The following is a 16,063-nucleotide window of genomic DNA, read 5'->3' as shown; positions in this document are numbered from 1 at the left end:
GTATCACTCTTAGGTGATGATTTCTTTGGAGGAACAATGCCAAAAGTTTGAGGCAACTTGGTCTCTCAGGTAGCTTGGATAACTTATTGTCCATCAAAAACATCATCTTGGATAACTTATTCATCCTTTACAGGTGGTTCAGTTAGACCTACACCAGCCCTTAATAAGAACTGACGACCATGAAGAATTGATTGTCTATTGCTTCGAAAACTTTCAAGTAATCTGTATGATGAACTATTTCCCATGTCTGAATGCTGTGCCATTCTGGAATAACTTCTAAACAGAAATTGATAACCCTCCCATTCTAATGACAAGATACCGACTGCTAAATCCCTAATCAGATCATGCATTTTGATGGAACGACCACATTCTGAGCTCTGTAAAAGAGAGGCTCCTACAAGAGCACCAACTATATCACATCCCCTCATATATATATCAGTACAATTTCCACTAATCAAACCTTCTTCAATCCAGTATTCTACCAATTCAAATATGCTGACCTGCCAATCTTCTGGAAATAAGGCACAATAAAGGAAGCAACTCTTCAATTCAGGACCCTCCAATCTGTCATAACTGAATTTCAATTGTGAGACTAGAGATTCAAAACCATACATTCCATGTGCACTGCACCGTGAAAATTCCCTCGATGCATGCATCCAGGATAAAGCATCATTCACCTTAGATAGCGCCCTTCCAGTAACAATAATCAGCAATGGCAAACCACCACACTTCTGAACTATATCTTGAGCATATGGCTGGATATCTGGAGAGTCCACATTGATGCTACTCACTTGTTCCTGAAACAACTCCCAAGCTTCTTCTGGTAGGAGTCCCTCCATTTGAACCTCTCTATCAGCAGCCATGATGTGACACACATCCAAGAATCTAGTTGAAAGTATCATCTTGCAGCCATTTTCTAAAGCAGGATCAGGAATACCAACTGCATTTAGATCAATAGGCTCCCAAACATCATCCAGAAGCAACAAAAACCGTTGGCATTTTAGAACCTGAAGCAGTTTCCCTGCAATTTCAAAATCAGTTTTGACATCTTTTGATGACAATGATAATTGTCGTAACACTTCATCTTGAACCTTTCTGATGGTCCAATTTCTTGTGACAGTCACCCAAATAACCACATCAAACAAGTTTTTTACTTGGGAATCAAGGCTTTCAGTACACTAGTCTTCCCAATCCCACCACTTCCATGAACACCAATTCTTCGGGCTGTAACATCATTCATGTATCTCAAGATCCTCAACAAAGTGCGCTCAATAGGCCTCTTGGAATATTTGCTTACTTCAACCAACAGCTGACCATCAGTTGGAACAATCTGAATTTCACCCTTTCCGGAAGGAAGCATCTTCACTGACATTGGTTCTACTGCAGCATGTTTGCTTGTACCTGTGGAAGCCAGAGAATTTTTTCAGGGATGAAGATAAATATATCATTTTTTTTTTTTGAAGAAACAAACACACACAAAGAAAGGGAATGAAATTCTAACACAATGACACACCACAATCGCTCATCAGAAGCCATGGTAACTTTTAAAGGAGAATGGGTCAAGTATAACACATAACAAACTTCCTTTTCTAAAAATTATTTCTAAAGAATAATCCATTATAACAATAGTAAAAACTAAAGAAAAAAAATTATCTTTCATAGATGACAAACGCAGTATGGATTTCTAACTCTTGACCACAAAATCTGTAATTTCTTTTAAGCTAATTTTTTTTTTTTTTAATAAAAGTTTGTTTATGCTAAATAAAAAAGGCTTATATTAAAAAAAAAAACCACTTATCTATTTCTAGTAATATATATCTTGAATATGTTTTCACTCAGTGAACTACGTAACGTATTGACCACACTAAGGGGAAAAAAATAATGCATTAATTATTTATATAAACTGATTTATTTTAAGGAAATATAAATTGGAAATATTTTATTTATTTCCAATTTTAAAATTCTATTTTATTTTCTCAAGATTTTTTTTCCCTTGCAATTTCTTGATAACCAAATACGCTCTCTCTTTCTCTACAACTTTATTCTTTACATAAAGAACAATTAATTGGGAAAGGACCTTTGATTATTTTATTAGTGCTACTACTATAAGATATCAGCAATGATCCAAAGATTCTTTCTTTTCCTAAAATGAATGGGAATTCTTTAATGAGGTTCTGAGAGCATACATGAAATCCCTAAGATTGGTTCTTTTTTAAACAAAAATTCATCATTTTGCTTCCCACAGTGGTTTATTAGAACTAAAAAGTAGATCTCTGTTTCATGTGGTGCTTTCAAAAATTAGAAGATTCAAAACTCAAAAAGGGTAGAAAATAACAACATATTAAGGCGCTAAGGTTTAGGGATCCACACACAACACATCTATTGGTAGTCTTAATAATAATTATTTTATAACTCAACTAAAATTCATACGAAGGATGATCTTAGTCAGATGATTTAACAATAAAATTTTAAGAATTAATTGTCTAAGGTAGTTTCATGCAATTGATTGATTTTAGGGAAAACAAAACTAATGAATTAGTTCGCAGAGAATACTAAGCATTTAACGTGCCCGGAGTCTACAACAAATCAAAGGATTATACAGAACTAAAACTTTTCTAGATGAGTAAATCAATCAAAAACATAAAAACATAAGCATTAAAACTAATAAATAATTGTTAAGAACATACCAATAAACGGTTGGGTTTCACCCCTTGCCTTAGCAGCCATAACACAAATAAAAACTCTAAAAATTGTATAGAAAATTTAAGAAAACCTAAATTATGTTCAACAGCAGCTTCCCTCTAAATTTTGCCCTAAACAACCTTTAAATAGATCAAGGAATCCTATTACAAATTGAATTCCCGTTTGGAGAAAATCCAGGTTTTTAGGTTTCAATTAACTGACGTTTTTGGCCCATTTAACTTCAGAATTCGGACTTTTGGTAAAAAAACAAAGTTGTAGCCCTTTAAGTTAGCTTTCCAGCCCAACTTGAATCATCCCAATTGGACATCTCAGACGAAAGTTATTTTCCAAATACTAACTAGTGCGCAGGCTGGAATCCTAATCCTAATTGCACTTGGATTTGATGCAAATTTCATTTGATTCCCTACTCCAATTGGACTTGAATTTAATTAGGTTGGACTTCTTTGACTTCATCATGGCCCTTATAAAAGTAAAGTCCATTAGCTTTCTTCTTTGCACAAATCCACTTATTTAATTTCATTAGTAAATGTTAAATAAAATGATATGTGAAAAAAATAAATAAAATAAAATAAAATACATAACAATAAATACTAACTTATCCAAATAATTCTATGTAATATAATAATAGTACATTCTTATATACTTTTTTTAATTATTTATAATGCAATATGATAATATTTAACAATCAAAGTCATAAAAAAATAAAAAAAAATAAAAATAAAAAACTTATGACACAAAACTAAATCCCATCAACCAAAATAGAGTTCTAAAGAATACAAAACTTTATCAAGCTAAAATAGAGACGCAGGAAAAATAAAAATAAAAAACCACCAAAAAATTGAGGGAGAAAGAGTAGGAAATAACCACTTTTTTTTTTAGAGAAAATTATGTAAAGAATGGAAGAGTGAATGACAAATTTATACTAAAAGGATAATAACAAAAAGAAACAAAATAAAGGAAGATAAAAGGAAAGAGGAAGACTAATATCAAGGTAGAATGTTTGGGGAGATGAAAAGGTAAAGAGAATGAGAAAGGTTGGAAAAAGTGTAAATGTTAAGAAAAATAATATAGCCCCCCAAACATAATCATTAACCCCTTAATAAAAAAAATAAAATAGATAAATGCCCAAATAACACCAATAAATATTAGACTAAAATGCAAATGACATCCTCTAATTTTGTAAAATTCATTTTAGTCACCTAATTTTACTTTTCTCCAATTGAATTTAATTCAAGCATTCCATCCAATTACATTAAATTTTTGCCATTTAAAAAAATATCTCCTTTAATTAATAAAAATATTTCATAGATTTTTTATGCGAGACTTTTTTTATTAAAAAAATTCATTTTTTAATTAGTTAATTTAATATTCAATGGCAATTTTTTTAACGAAATTGGCAAAAAAAAAAACCTAAATTGAATAAATATGAAACTTAGAAAACTCAATTAAACCAAAGTAAAGTTAGAGAATCGAAATGAATTTCAATCAAACTTAAATTATGAAATTTGCTTTTTAGCCTATAAATTAACTCAAATAATAGGAAGATTAGGCCAAACAACAACAAATGAACAAAATACTCAACAGAAAACCCATTCAAAAACAAAAAATAACAATCTCTAATTTTTTTTTTATTAAAAATGGTATCAAAAGAGATAACAATGCGGCTTTACTCTCTGGCTGCCTTTCTCTCTCACTTTCAAACTCTCTGGTTGCCTCTCCCTCACTTTCTCCATTTTCAAAGTCATTTCAATACAAAACATAAAAACAACATAAAAATCACTAGTTTTATAAATGTCAACGAGTAGAATTATGGGATTTGGATTTATTTCTTTTAAAATGTTATTATGAACAAAGATTGATTACAAACTTAATTGTAGCCTAAAGTTACAACTCCACTCAATATACTTTTGACGTATTAGTTAGAAATGGTTTTGAGGCATTGTATAAGGAATAAGAAATATGATGTTTTTGACATATTAGTTAGAAATGTTTTGAGGCATTGTAGTAGCAATAAGAAATAGGTATCGAAGGGCAGGGCAGCCATAATGACTGATGAGACTCATAAGAGAATACCGCAGGTTCTTCTGAATGGCTTAGCGAGTTTTCTAAGTTTCAGTTGGCAATTGACAATTCCTATTAAGAACGTAATGCTATCGGTAACCCACACAGGGCAGATAGAAGGGCCTTCATCCATTTTGGGACGTTATACAAATGCTATTGTAATTAAATTAATAAGTTTCATTTGGAAGCTGCCACCACAAGTAAGTAGTCAAATGCACATCATAAATCTACACATCAAGTTCCACCAAAGTACATATGAAACAACACTTTTTATCATATAAAACATAGTCTATGACGGAAAGAGAAAACAATCACAAGTCCAATGCCACTTCTGTGACTGGCGAACTTTTAACACTCTTTTTTGATTGACTGGCAACTTCAACGCTCTCCAAGGAGGTTGGAACAAAGCAGAACTGTGAAGTGTTCCTCAATCCTCACTCCTCTGCAGCACTGGCAGCACTTAAATCCACGCTGAGATCAAGAACCTGCTCAAAAACATCAGGTCAAACATTGCAAGGGTAGCACATGCAGTTCCAGCGATTTAGAGAAACAAGCACTTTTTATCTGTAATCATTTTTTGAAATTATAACTTTTAATGGCCACAGGAATGATTTTTACAACCTACCATTTTCTAGAATCCTTTATATGTGTGTGTGTGTGTAGGTAAGATATGTATCATATAATCATATTGGACAGTATAGTGCAAACTACGTAATTGCCTGATCTTCCAATCACCAAGGTAGCCTTTCATGATTATTCCTTGAAGCAAGTAAATCTAACCTAGATCATGTATCATTTCTAGTAGTTCAATATGAAACTTTATATTAGCACTGTAATTAAAATTTGTCATTGTATTGGTCCTTTGTTGATGTAAAGGGGCTCCCATTATGGTAATCACGTGTGTAGCATCATGAATTATCAAAATAAAAGATAATTACTAAGCATGTTCTTGAAATAATTTGGACATGGCAGGATGACTAATAAACGGAGAGGATCCAGTTGCCTAGCAAGATAAAAAAATGCACTACCTTCCCAGTTATCATGGTATACATGTTGAGTACGTCCAAGACAGTTGACTCAAAGTGTGTTGTTGCATCATAACTCTGCAAACATGATGATCAGACTTGTTCAGCTTGCATTAGTTAGTAAAAGCTACAATGTAAAATTGTGGATATCAACTTACAGTTGATATAAAGCAATTGTCCAAGGTCGGTTCATTGACTGGTTCGTATCTGTCATAAATATCAAAGAATATCTCATCAACAGGCCCTAGAAGGTCAATTCCTGCCTTAAGTTCAGTCCCAGGATGATCAGTCTCCGCCTCTGTTGAAACAAATGCAATAAATTTTCCCTATGGAGCAACGTTGTGAGAATAAGAGCAACAGAAAAGATACCTGCTCAACAATAGAAGGATAACAAAATCAAGCTCCCAAGAAAACATAAGAGAAGAAAAGGAGCACCACAATAAATAACTAATGACAAGTCATTGCTCTAATGGCATCTGGAAGTCTCCAACATTGACTTGTTTCAATACCTTTCTTCTTTTCCTTTTTGGTGGTTTAATAAATAGTAAAGTGGTAATAGTGCGGTAGTAGGATGAAGTGGGCACAGTACAAATGTACCTAAAGGCACTCCTTACCAGTAATATAGAGAAAAACTAATAAACATCAAAGCACCTAAAACTAATACTTTTTGAATGTATAATCGCACAACAAAGCATAACAATTAAGAGGAACTAGTAAGTTTTCCATGCGATGCACGAATAATTTTGTGAAATTTTACGTAAGACAATTTTGAATAATGTTGTACATATATTATAAAAAAAAAGTAAACTAAATTAGAGTAAAGAAATATATACAAAATACTTTTTGCATGTATAATCACACAACAAAGCCATAACAATTAAGAGAAACTAGTAAGTTGCTCGTACGATGCACAGATAATTTTGTAATATTTTATATAAAATGGTTTTGGATATTATTTTATATATATATATATATTATAAATAAAATAAAATAAACTAAATTAGAATAAAGAAACGTATACATTTTGAGATATTAAAAATTATTTTAGTAGCTTCACTACATATTTATAGCCTTCTCAAGCTAAGATTTTTTTTTTCTTAAATCATGAAACCAAAAATAAATGCAAAAAAGTAATGAGACCATAAAAATCAACTAATTCATGTTGCGTTCACATATAGACCATGAAATGAAAGTATGCCCAACTCTGTCACTGTCTTCTACTCATCAAAACTGTGACAATAAGACATGATGTGGGCAAGTGTGTTCATATGTCGTATAGATGATTTAAAATTAAACCATGGTGGAATGTGGCTTTACATTACAGACCAAATATTCTCCCTACTTATATACCCAAAACAAAAACTATCCAATCAAATTACCCATACCTAAATCATATTTAAGCCCCTAATTTTGAAAAGAAAAAGAAAAAAAAAAATTACTCATAGGGGTTTCAGCGTCTTGGGGATAGTAGGAGGCCAAGAGGTGGTGATTCCTTAGATTCCTAGTCCTCTCTCTTTCAAATGTTTTGTTAGTCTCAGGTTTTTTATTTTAGTAATATATAGTGAAATAATGCATTTGATTTAACAATCCACAACATTTTTGTGCCTTTCTATCTCTCTTCAAGGCCTTATGTGATTAGTTTTTTTTTTATAAGTAATAAGTTTATCGATGTCAATAAAACTAGGAACACCCTAGTGCACAGGAAGTGTACAAGGGTTGAAACAATCAAGAACAAAAATTACAAAAATCTAAGAAATTATGAAAAGATAAAAATGATTGGCTCCGCAATACAGCAAACCAATCCATTAAAAATCTAAAGAAAAATAGTTTCAAGTCAAATATGGATCTCTCCTTATCTTCAAAGCACCAACTATTTCTCTCCCTCCAAAGGCACCACAATAAGCAATGGGGAACCATCAATCATATATATCCATTTCGATGACGACCACAGTGATTAGTTATTACTATTAGTCCTTTTTCTTTTCTTTTTTTGTTTGCTGTTTTTAAAATACTAAAACGGTAGGTATGCTAAAAGACATGAAAAATAGAGAAAGGTGTTGTGTAAGCTTAGGCTATTAATAAGATATTAATAAGATAACAATAAAATAAGTTAATGTGAACTTTTAGGCAACATTAAGAAATAAAAAAATAATAAAAAAATAAAAAAATACTAAATGCAAAATTAGAGCACCACTTAACAGAACCTCATGCTTTCCCGCATGAGATTTTTGCTTTTATATATATATTGATGATCAGACACCTCATCGATATGAAATTACACAATATTAATTTCACAAAGCACTAACATAGACAATTAAGGATGGCAATTTATGCCCGACCTGCGGGTACCCGGCCTGGCCCGATAAAGAATAGGGTCGGGTTTGGGTAAAAAAAAAAAACCAAAGCAGGTCCGGGTTTTGGCAAAAACTCAGCCCGAACCCGGACCCAACCCAACCCAGTTAGCATAAATATAAAATTACAAAAAAACCTACCTACCTATGTGTGTGTATATATATATATATCACAACCCTAACCTAAAACTCATTTCTCTCTCAACTTAACCGCCTCCCTCACCTCATCTCAATGACTCTCACTCTCACTTGCATCTCATCCGACCCTCACTTACTCTCACTTTCACTTAGACACTCACATCTCATCCTCACCCTCACTCTCATTCGCTCACCAACCCACCCTCACCCTCATGGAGGAGCACGGATCTCGTGGTGGTTGCCGTTTTTGTCACAGAGGAGCACGAGATTGTTAGATCGGAGAGAGATGTGATGATCGAAGGAGCTCTTGGCCGTGTTGAGGTCAGGTGAAGCCCAAGGGTGATTTTGATGGCTAAAACCACCGCCAATGGAGCTTTAGTGGTCTGAGTTCTTCCTCTCTTTTTTTGTTTTTTTTTTTTTTTCTTGGTTCATTTCCTCTCTCAGTAGTTTTTTGTTTTTGGGTATTTTTTTGAGAATTCAATATGTAAAAATCAGAGTGAATGTTGTGTTAATGTAAAAATCTGTCCATAAATGATAAATGGAGTTTTGTTTCTTCTATTTTTTGTGTTTATTTATTATTTATTTTATGTCTAAGAATCTCATTTCAGCAAGACTGATAACAATGTTAATTGATTTGTGTTTGTGTTTGTGTTTGGGTTTGGGTTTGGATTTTTTTCTTTTAATAAGATTGGGTTAGATTGGGCCACGGATTAGGCCCAGAAGTGGCTGGATGGGGCCCGCGGAGACTCGACGGGCCCGCTTTGGGGCTAAAAAAAGACCCATTTATTAAACAGGCCTAGTCCGAGTAATAAGGGAGGACCCACGGGTCGGGTCCGGGTATCAAAAACCCAGCCCAAACCTGACCCGTTGCCATTCCTAGACAAGCTAGTCACAGAATTTTTCCTGCTAAAATTACAGTGGCAAAAACATCCTTGGATGGACTAAGTGGGACAGAACCAGGGATTTAACTGACCACTTAGTGAATAACACCAACATTGCTCTAACGAGAAAAACCAATTGGGAAAGTGGAAAAGTGTTTCACCATAGTCATCAAAAATGATAACAATGCAAAAAGATCAAGTCCTAGTAGATTTGAAAAAGCATCAAGCATACTTCCTTTTTGTTTATTGGTAAGTTACACACACATCGGATGAGTCTTCAACCTACAACCTCGCCCTCCACCTAGCACTTATTAAGGAAAGGAGGTGCCAGCAGCCAACTGCAAGAGCTCATTGGCAAATCATCAAGCACACTTTCTATCCTTGTTCACTATTCCCATTTAAGTAATGAAAAGAAGATGGAGAGGGATTTCCTGTAGATGCTCACTGTATAGGATGGCTTGGGTCCAGCAAGCTCCAATGAGTTATCATGGTTGAAAGAGATGTATGTGTGTTTGTGTATGTGCGTGTTCATCATGCATGTATATATGTAATTATGTATGCAAATATATTTATAGATTATAAGGTAGGTTTGATCCCATCCTAAACAAATGGGTTGAGTTTAATATGAGTGTTGGCTACATGGAAAAAGACAAGTAAATGGTAATTATATACCCGGCTCATTGATGACCCAATCCAAACCTGCAATTTCCCACCAATAGCAATGAATCAAAATACCATCTGGTAGATTGGAATGTGGTAAGCACCAAGTTCCCGTACTAAAAGCGGTGGGTTGTGTGTTTGAAAGAAAACTACTCCTAATCAAAATTATTTTCACTCTCCTAGCTTTTGATTCCCCAAATCCCAGTAAAAATGAGGACTTTGTCTCTGTTTGGCATCAACTTCTAAACTCAACTTTTAGCTTTTATGTACAACAATTTACAAACTCACTTTTTCCCACTTTTTATCACTTTATTCAAGTAAAAGTATATTTTAGCACACTTTCAGCAAAAAGCTAGATAAGCTATTTCCAAATGGACACTTCATCTCACCCAGTTTAGCGATGGATACCCAGTTTTATTTATCAAATTAGTGCTACATATGCATTCCTATATAGCAAAAACCCAGCAGATATGAAAGGATTAAAACAGAAACGCAGTATCAGAACTCACATGTCTGACTTGCGACCCAACTGTTTCTGTGGGAGAATAACTTGCACTGAATGAGAATCATTGGTGTTTGGGATTGGGTGGCTCATTATGGCAATTGCCCTTGCAACCCTACCAACCTTTCTAACCTGTTGAAATGCAAAGAGATTTCTGTTAAGGCATGGAAAATTCATTGTCTTCTGTATTCATAAGTAATTAGGTTCCTCAGAGAAGTTCAAAAAAGGAAAGAAAATGAAGGGGGGGGGGGGGGGGGGGGGGGAGAAGTATTAAGATAATTACCTTGTTGGGCAAGTATGAAGGATCACAGACAACTTTTTTGCACCTGGCAGTTTCCCCTTCTGATGTGACACCAAGAACTTGACCTTCCTCATTGAACTCCACCTGGCATTCAAAGTCCAAACCAATTCAGCATCTAACCCACAATCTTACATACACCAGAATATGGCAAGTGCAACTACAAAGTGTCAATCCAAGATATGAAGCACATATACCTTACACTCAGGTTTGTTCAACATATATGTCCCACCATAAACAGCACTAAGTCGTGCAAATGCCTAAGGAACAAATCAAATTGACATCAATTGACTAACCTAAACCAAAACCACAAATTTATTATTACAAAAAAGTGTTAACAAGTATAAGGGAATTTTTTTTTTTTTTTTTGGGAGGGGGGTTGAGTGTTAGAATGAGACCTGGGGGAGCTCTGCCAATCCATACAAAGGATAAATGTATGGTGATCCTCCTTGAAAACGTGCAAGAGACTCCACATAAAGCTATGACATGGTTAAAAGAAACCAAAAAATAATGAGTGTAATACAAAGCTGTTGAGACTTTCTATGGCTAGAATCCAAGTTTAAAAATAAATTTAAAAATAAAATAAATAGAAAGGAGTAACCATAAACCCCAGGAAATTTCCACCTTCATTCTCTTTACGGTATCAAGTGCAGGTTCATCAAGGTAGCGATCATCCCTATGAAGTGCTAATGCATGACCGATAACGTCCACAGTGTTGTCATCCAGACCATATTTTCTGTACCATCAACAATGCCATCATTTGAGATCACCTTTCCTTTCTTTGAAGAGATTAAATCAATAAAAGAAAGCGTGTAAACTGCGGGAAACAAGAAATTGAATTTAGGCTAAAGCACACTTTCAATCCCTAGTGTTATCATCCAGACCATATTTTCTGTGAAAATGTCAACAGTATAATAAGCAAATGAGCTATTGGTGCTCACTAGGTTTACTAGATGAGTACAATTAACAATGCCATCATTTGAGATCATCTTTCCTTTCTTTGAAGAAATTAAATAAATAAAAGAAAGCATGTAAACTGCAGGAAACAAGAAATTAAATTTAGGCTAAAGAACACTTTCGATCCTTAACATATCACACATAATTCAATTCTATTACTAAATTTTAAAAAGATCCAAGTTCATCCAAACTGATGACCATGCCATCGCAATAATTAATGGTGTGGCTCATTTCAATGTTTGCCTCGACATCCATATTTGTAATGACAATATTAGTTTTATTGATGGAATGACTACATTGCTCAAAATTAAAAATTATAAGTACGAAATTGAAACTTCTTTAGGGACCATCTTGAACTCGACTGTTCAAGGACCCAAAGCATAGTTTAGCCTTAAATTTATTAGTTCCACTTAACAACTTCACATTACACATTTAATTGGTTAAATTAAATAATTCTACAAGTTTCAGCTTCAAACTTATGTGTTTAAAAATATAGTTGAGCTATAATTCTTTTGGGCATAAAATTTACATTTTACAAACAACTACAAATGTCAACACCAACGACATAATGTTTACGAAAACATATGGAAACTGCCTAAACTGTACATTCAAATATCAAAAGACATTATGCAAGACACAGAAACCTGTACAGTGAAGGCAAGAGCAAGAGCAAGAGCTTACGCTATCAGTTCTCTAGTTGTCACTCTAGTCAAGTCCATCCCGTCGTGTGTTTTGGGATCAGTCTCATTATAATCATGAACATAAATAAAGAACTTATGAGCACGGCGCTTTTCAAATATACCCATCAATGGGGATTTGAGTGTCTCCATATCAGTTGCTGGAACCTTGTGAACCTATAACCACGGATTTACTCACCAAATCAAGTTAAGATCAAATAAATACATAAAAGCTAAGTAAAATGCATCTTCCAACATCTTAAGAAAATTATTATACCTTTCCTTTATTGTAGACAAAGCTGCCATCAACAGCTTTGAAGTACAAATACTTGGTAACATCTGTATGAATGAGGACACGAACAAGAGTGCCATTTGCCATCATAAACTAGCCAATCAAAAATCATTCAATACATTAGAAAACTTGTATGGCCACAGGTGGTGAACAAAATAGTTATAAGCGATACAGAAAGATGACAAAAGAAAGTGAACACACTGTTACACACACCTTTGGTATCATGTCAACATTATAATCCCTACTAGAGCCCAAATGTGCCGGAGGCTTGTCGTTTCTTCTGAACCTCTTCCAGAGCTGTAAATAAAAAATAATAATAATGATAAAGCAGTCAATAAATAATACTAAAAAATAAAGAAGCAATAAAAAATTGCAGACTTCAAAACTTCAACAAATTTCAAATGGCACAGCAAAAATGAGACCTGAATAAGATTAAGCGATGTTGACTCTCCTCCATAATAATCATTCCTATCCATGTGCAGAACCTGATTCAGAAGATATGAATATCAATTACTTCGGTGCATATCACAAAATGATATTTGTCCACTGCTTCAAACCAACAGTATAAAATATAATTTCTACAACCAAAACTCAGAGGGAAAACCATGAACTACTGCATAAAATAAAAGGTAGTCCAGAGAGGTTGATAGAAGCTATGAAAAATACTAAACATATATATATATATATATATAAGGTGGGGGAAAAAAAACCATAACTTAAACTAAAGTCTTAAATATTATCTGTGCATTTTATAGAACATGTTTTGCATGACCAGAAAATATTAAAAGTGGGGAAAAAAACCGTGCACATTTTTTTTTTTTTTTTTATAAGTACTATGTAACAAAGCAAGTACAAAAATCAAGCATATCAGATAAAGAAATGAAAGAAAAGACACACGAAGCATTTGCCCAATCATGCAATGTCAGAAAAAATAAAAGCAAAAGCTAAAAGCTTCAACTCATAAATCGATCTTTCAATTCCTTCAAAAGTACGTGCATTCATTTCCCTCCAAATGACCCATATAAGACAATGAGGGATCATTCTCCAAAGCAACTTAATTATGAGTTATTTGAACTTGCCTGACCAACTTGCTATCCATAACCCAATGAACCCCAAACAATGTACACACCATATTCCACAACTCTTGAGCTACTAGGCAGTGTAGGAGTAAGTGGTCAACGGTCTCCCCATTCTTCTTGCTGTCTTGCACATGCAACACCAATCCATCACTACCACTTTTCACCTCCTTAAATTATCAACTGTTAAGATTTTCCCCAAAGCCATTGTCCAAATAAAGAAACTAACCTTTGGAGGCATTTTTGGTTTCCAAAAAGGTTTCCATGGAAAAAGAACAGAGTTTGTGGGTCATTAGGCCCTATAATAAGAATGAACATCAAAAACACCCTTAGGACAGAGTTTCCAACACATTTTATCTGCCCCACTACTTCTCCAAGATCCTGAATATATGAGGTCCATAAAGGAGGCAACCAATTTTAACTCCCAATCTTGAACCAGTCAAGTGAACCTAATATTCCAATGGTAGTTTGCCTTTGAGGACGATAACAACTCAGCCACTGAAGCATCCTTGTTACTAGCAATATTGTATAATTCTAGGAAGCTACTTTCCAGAGGAAACTCCTCACACCAAGGATCATGCCAAAATTTAATACAAGAACCATCCCCCACCTTAGCTTCTATTATCCTTCTCCACAAGGCATTCCTTTCCATAGCATATCTCCACAACCATTTCCCCAACAGAGACTTATTAAATAAAACCATATTACGCACACCCAAACCCCCATATTGAACCGGTACATGAACAGTCTTCCAGTTAACCAAATGATACTCTAGTGCAAGGGTACATCAATATACAACTTTATAAGTTTGCAAAGCAGTCCAAAAAAATTGATAGTCAAGAAGAAGGGATAAGCGATATTCAGGCTGAAGATTGCCACCCTTCTCCTCTACTCATCTATGGCGAAAAGGAACTGTGGAAATGACAAACACACCTCACAAATAACCTCTAGACTTCCTAGGTAGTTCAACTTTTTTTTCTTCTTCTTTTCAAATAAGTAGTAAGTAACATCCTAGATAGCCCACTTTGATGCAATTGTATTCCAGCTGTGACATGAGGTTTGTTAATAGGAAAAGCTATTACTAGAAAGAATAATAATAATAATAAGTGAGCAATCACTGTCCCCAAGTTTTATTTATTATGTCTGCTTAATTTTGTTGTTTTATCGAAATGGGTATCTTGCATTTAATAGTAAATCAGGTTAACGAATTGTTTTGTCGTGCTGTATTGGTGCTTAAGCTGGTTAAAAGCATGAGTTCCAAATAGCTCAACTGGTAAATCTCTTGTTACCGAATAGGGAGATGATTTGGGTTCAAATCCCGCAAACACCAAAAACTAATCGCTGTCCTTGCCTAATGAAAAAGAGCAGCCATTGGAAAGTAGGAAAGGATCAGACTCAGAAATAGAATAAAAAATACTTTTTATCGACGATTACTGAAAGTGTAAAAACAAAAGTCTAAATCATAGAAAGTAGATCCAATTTCGATTATCAAAATCAGAAATCTGAGTAACCCAATTGCGATCTTAATTTAGGAAACCGAGGAATAATCGGAGATTGACATAACAATAAGGAATGAAGAATTGTGCGAGAGAGAGAGAACCTTGAGGCCATCAACGGAGAGAAGACCACTAAGGATGCATTCCTTGAGACCAGTACCCAACACTACCACATCATACTCTTCATCCATCGCGACGAGATTTTAACAGGTCAATGATGCATACCTTTTCTCTCTCTCTTACTCACTCTTTCTCACCGCCTCTCTCTTCTCTCTCAGCTCTTGCTCTCCGCCTCTCTCATTCTCTCTCTCGACTGGTTCTGGTTCTGGTTCTACTCTTAAATCCTTCTGTTGGTGGCTCATTCTCTTTCTTATATGACTTTTCCTCTGCAGAGATGCCGTGGTTTTGGGGGTGGAGTCTTAGTCTTTATCTAATGAGACTTTTGGGTGGACTGGAGTCTTATGACTCCAGCCTCCAGCCGTGCGCTTGGAGTAAGTCTTGCGTCTTTTACCACCGCATAGGGTGGTCCTTCTACGAGCACAAGTGACAGTGAATTAATTTTGGGTAAAGTCTTTAAACTTTACCAAATAAATTAACTGAAATTAACAGGCTTTTTTTTTTTTTTTTTTTCAAAATAACTCTCATTTTCAAACAATTTTGTTAATTAGTATCGTTTTTAAATTATTTNTTAATGACAACCATAGTCAGCGAAACACCTCAGTTAGTTCTTGCTCTTCTCCCTTTGAAAAGAAATCCACGACATTTGAAAAAAAAATCCACGACAACCACAATTGGTGAAACACTGAAAACAAGAGATTAAAACACCAAACTAGCATTCCAGCAGTGAACCCACGAACCAGCATTCCAAGCGGCAAACCCATGAACCCAGACGGCGAAACCCACAAACCCAGCTCAGACTGAACCCACGAATGCGGTTCCTCAGGCG

General features: G+C 34.6%; 1 protein-coding gene across 1 annotated transcript; it reads right to left on the bottom strand.

The window, feature by feature from the left end:
* Nucleotides 1-4,896: 4,896 nt before the first annotated feature.
* Nucleotides 4,897-15,624, bottom strand: LOC112015350 (guanosine nucleotide diphosphate dissociation inhibitor 2-like). The gene is made up of 13 exons (XM_065765332.1): nt 15,222-15,624; nt 12,968-13,030; nt 12,759-12,842; nt 12,531-12,638; nt 12,258-12,430; nt 11,244-11,355; nt 11,018-11,098; nt 10,817-10,879; nt 10,605-10,706; nt 10,329-10,453; nt 5,948-6,158; nt 5,793-5,867; nt 4,897-5,249 (listed from the first exon to the last, which is right to left on the bottom strand). Exons 1-11 carry the CDS (start codon nt 15,306-15,308, stop codon nt 6,116-6,118), a joined length of 1,041 nt encoding a protein of 346 aa, XP_065621404.1. The 5' UTR covers nt 15,309-15,624; the 3' UTR covers nt 4,897-5,249; nt 5,793-5,867; nt 5,948-6,115.
* Between the last annotated feature and the right edge of the window lie 439 nt (nt 15,625-16,063).

This window comes from Quercus suber, unplaced genomic scaffold, assembly GCF_002906115.3.
Source record: "Quercus suber isolate HL8 unplaced genomic scaffold, Cork oak 2.0 scaffold_622, whole genome shotgun sequence".
Lineage (NCBI taxonomy): Eukaryota > Viridiplantae > Streptophyta > Magnoliopsida > Fagales > Fagaceae > Quercus > Quercus suber.
Note: the sequence above shows the minus strand (reverse complement) of the source record. Positions and strands in the feature narration are given on the sequence as shown.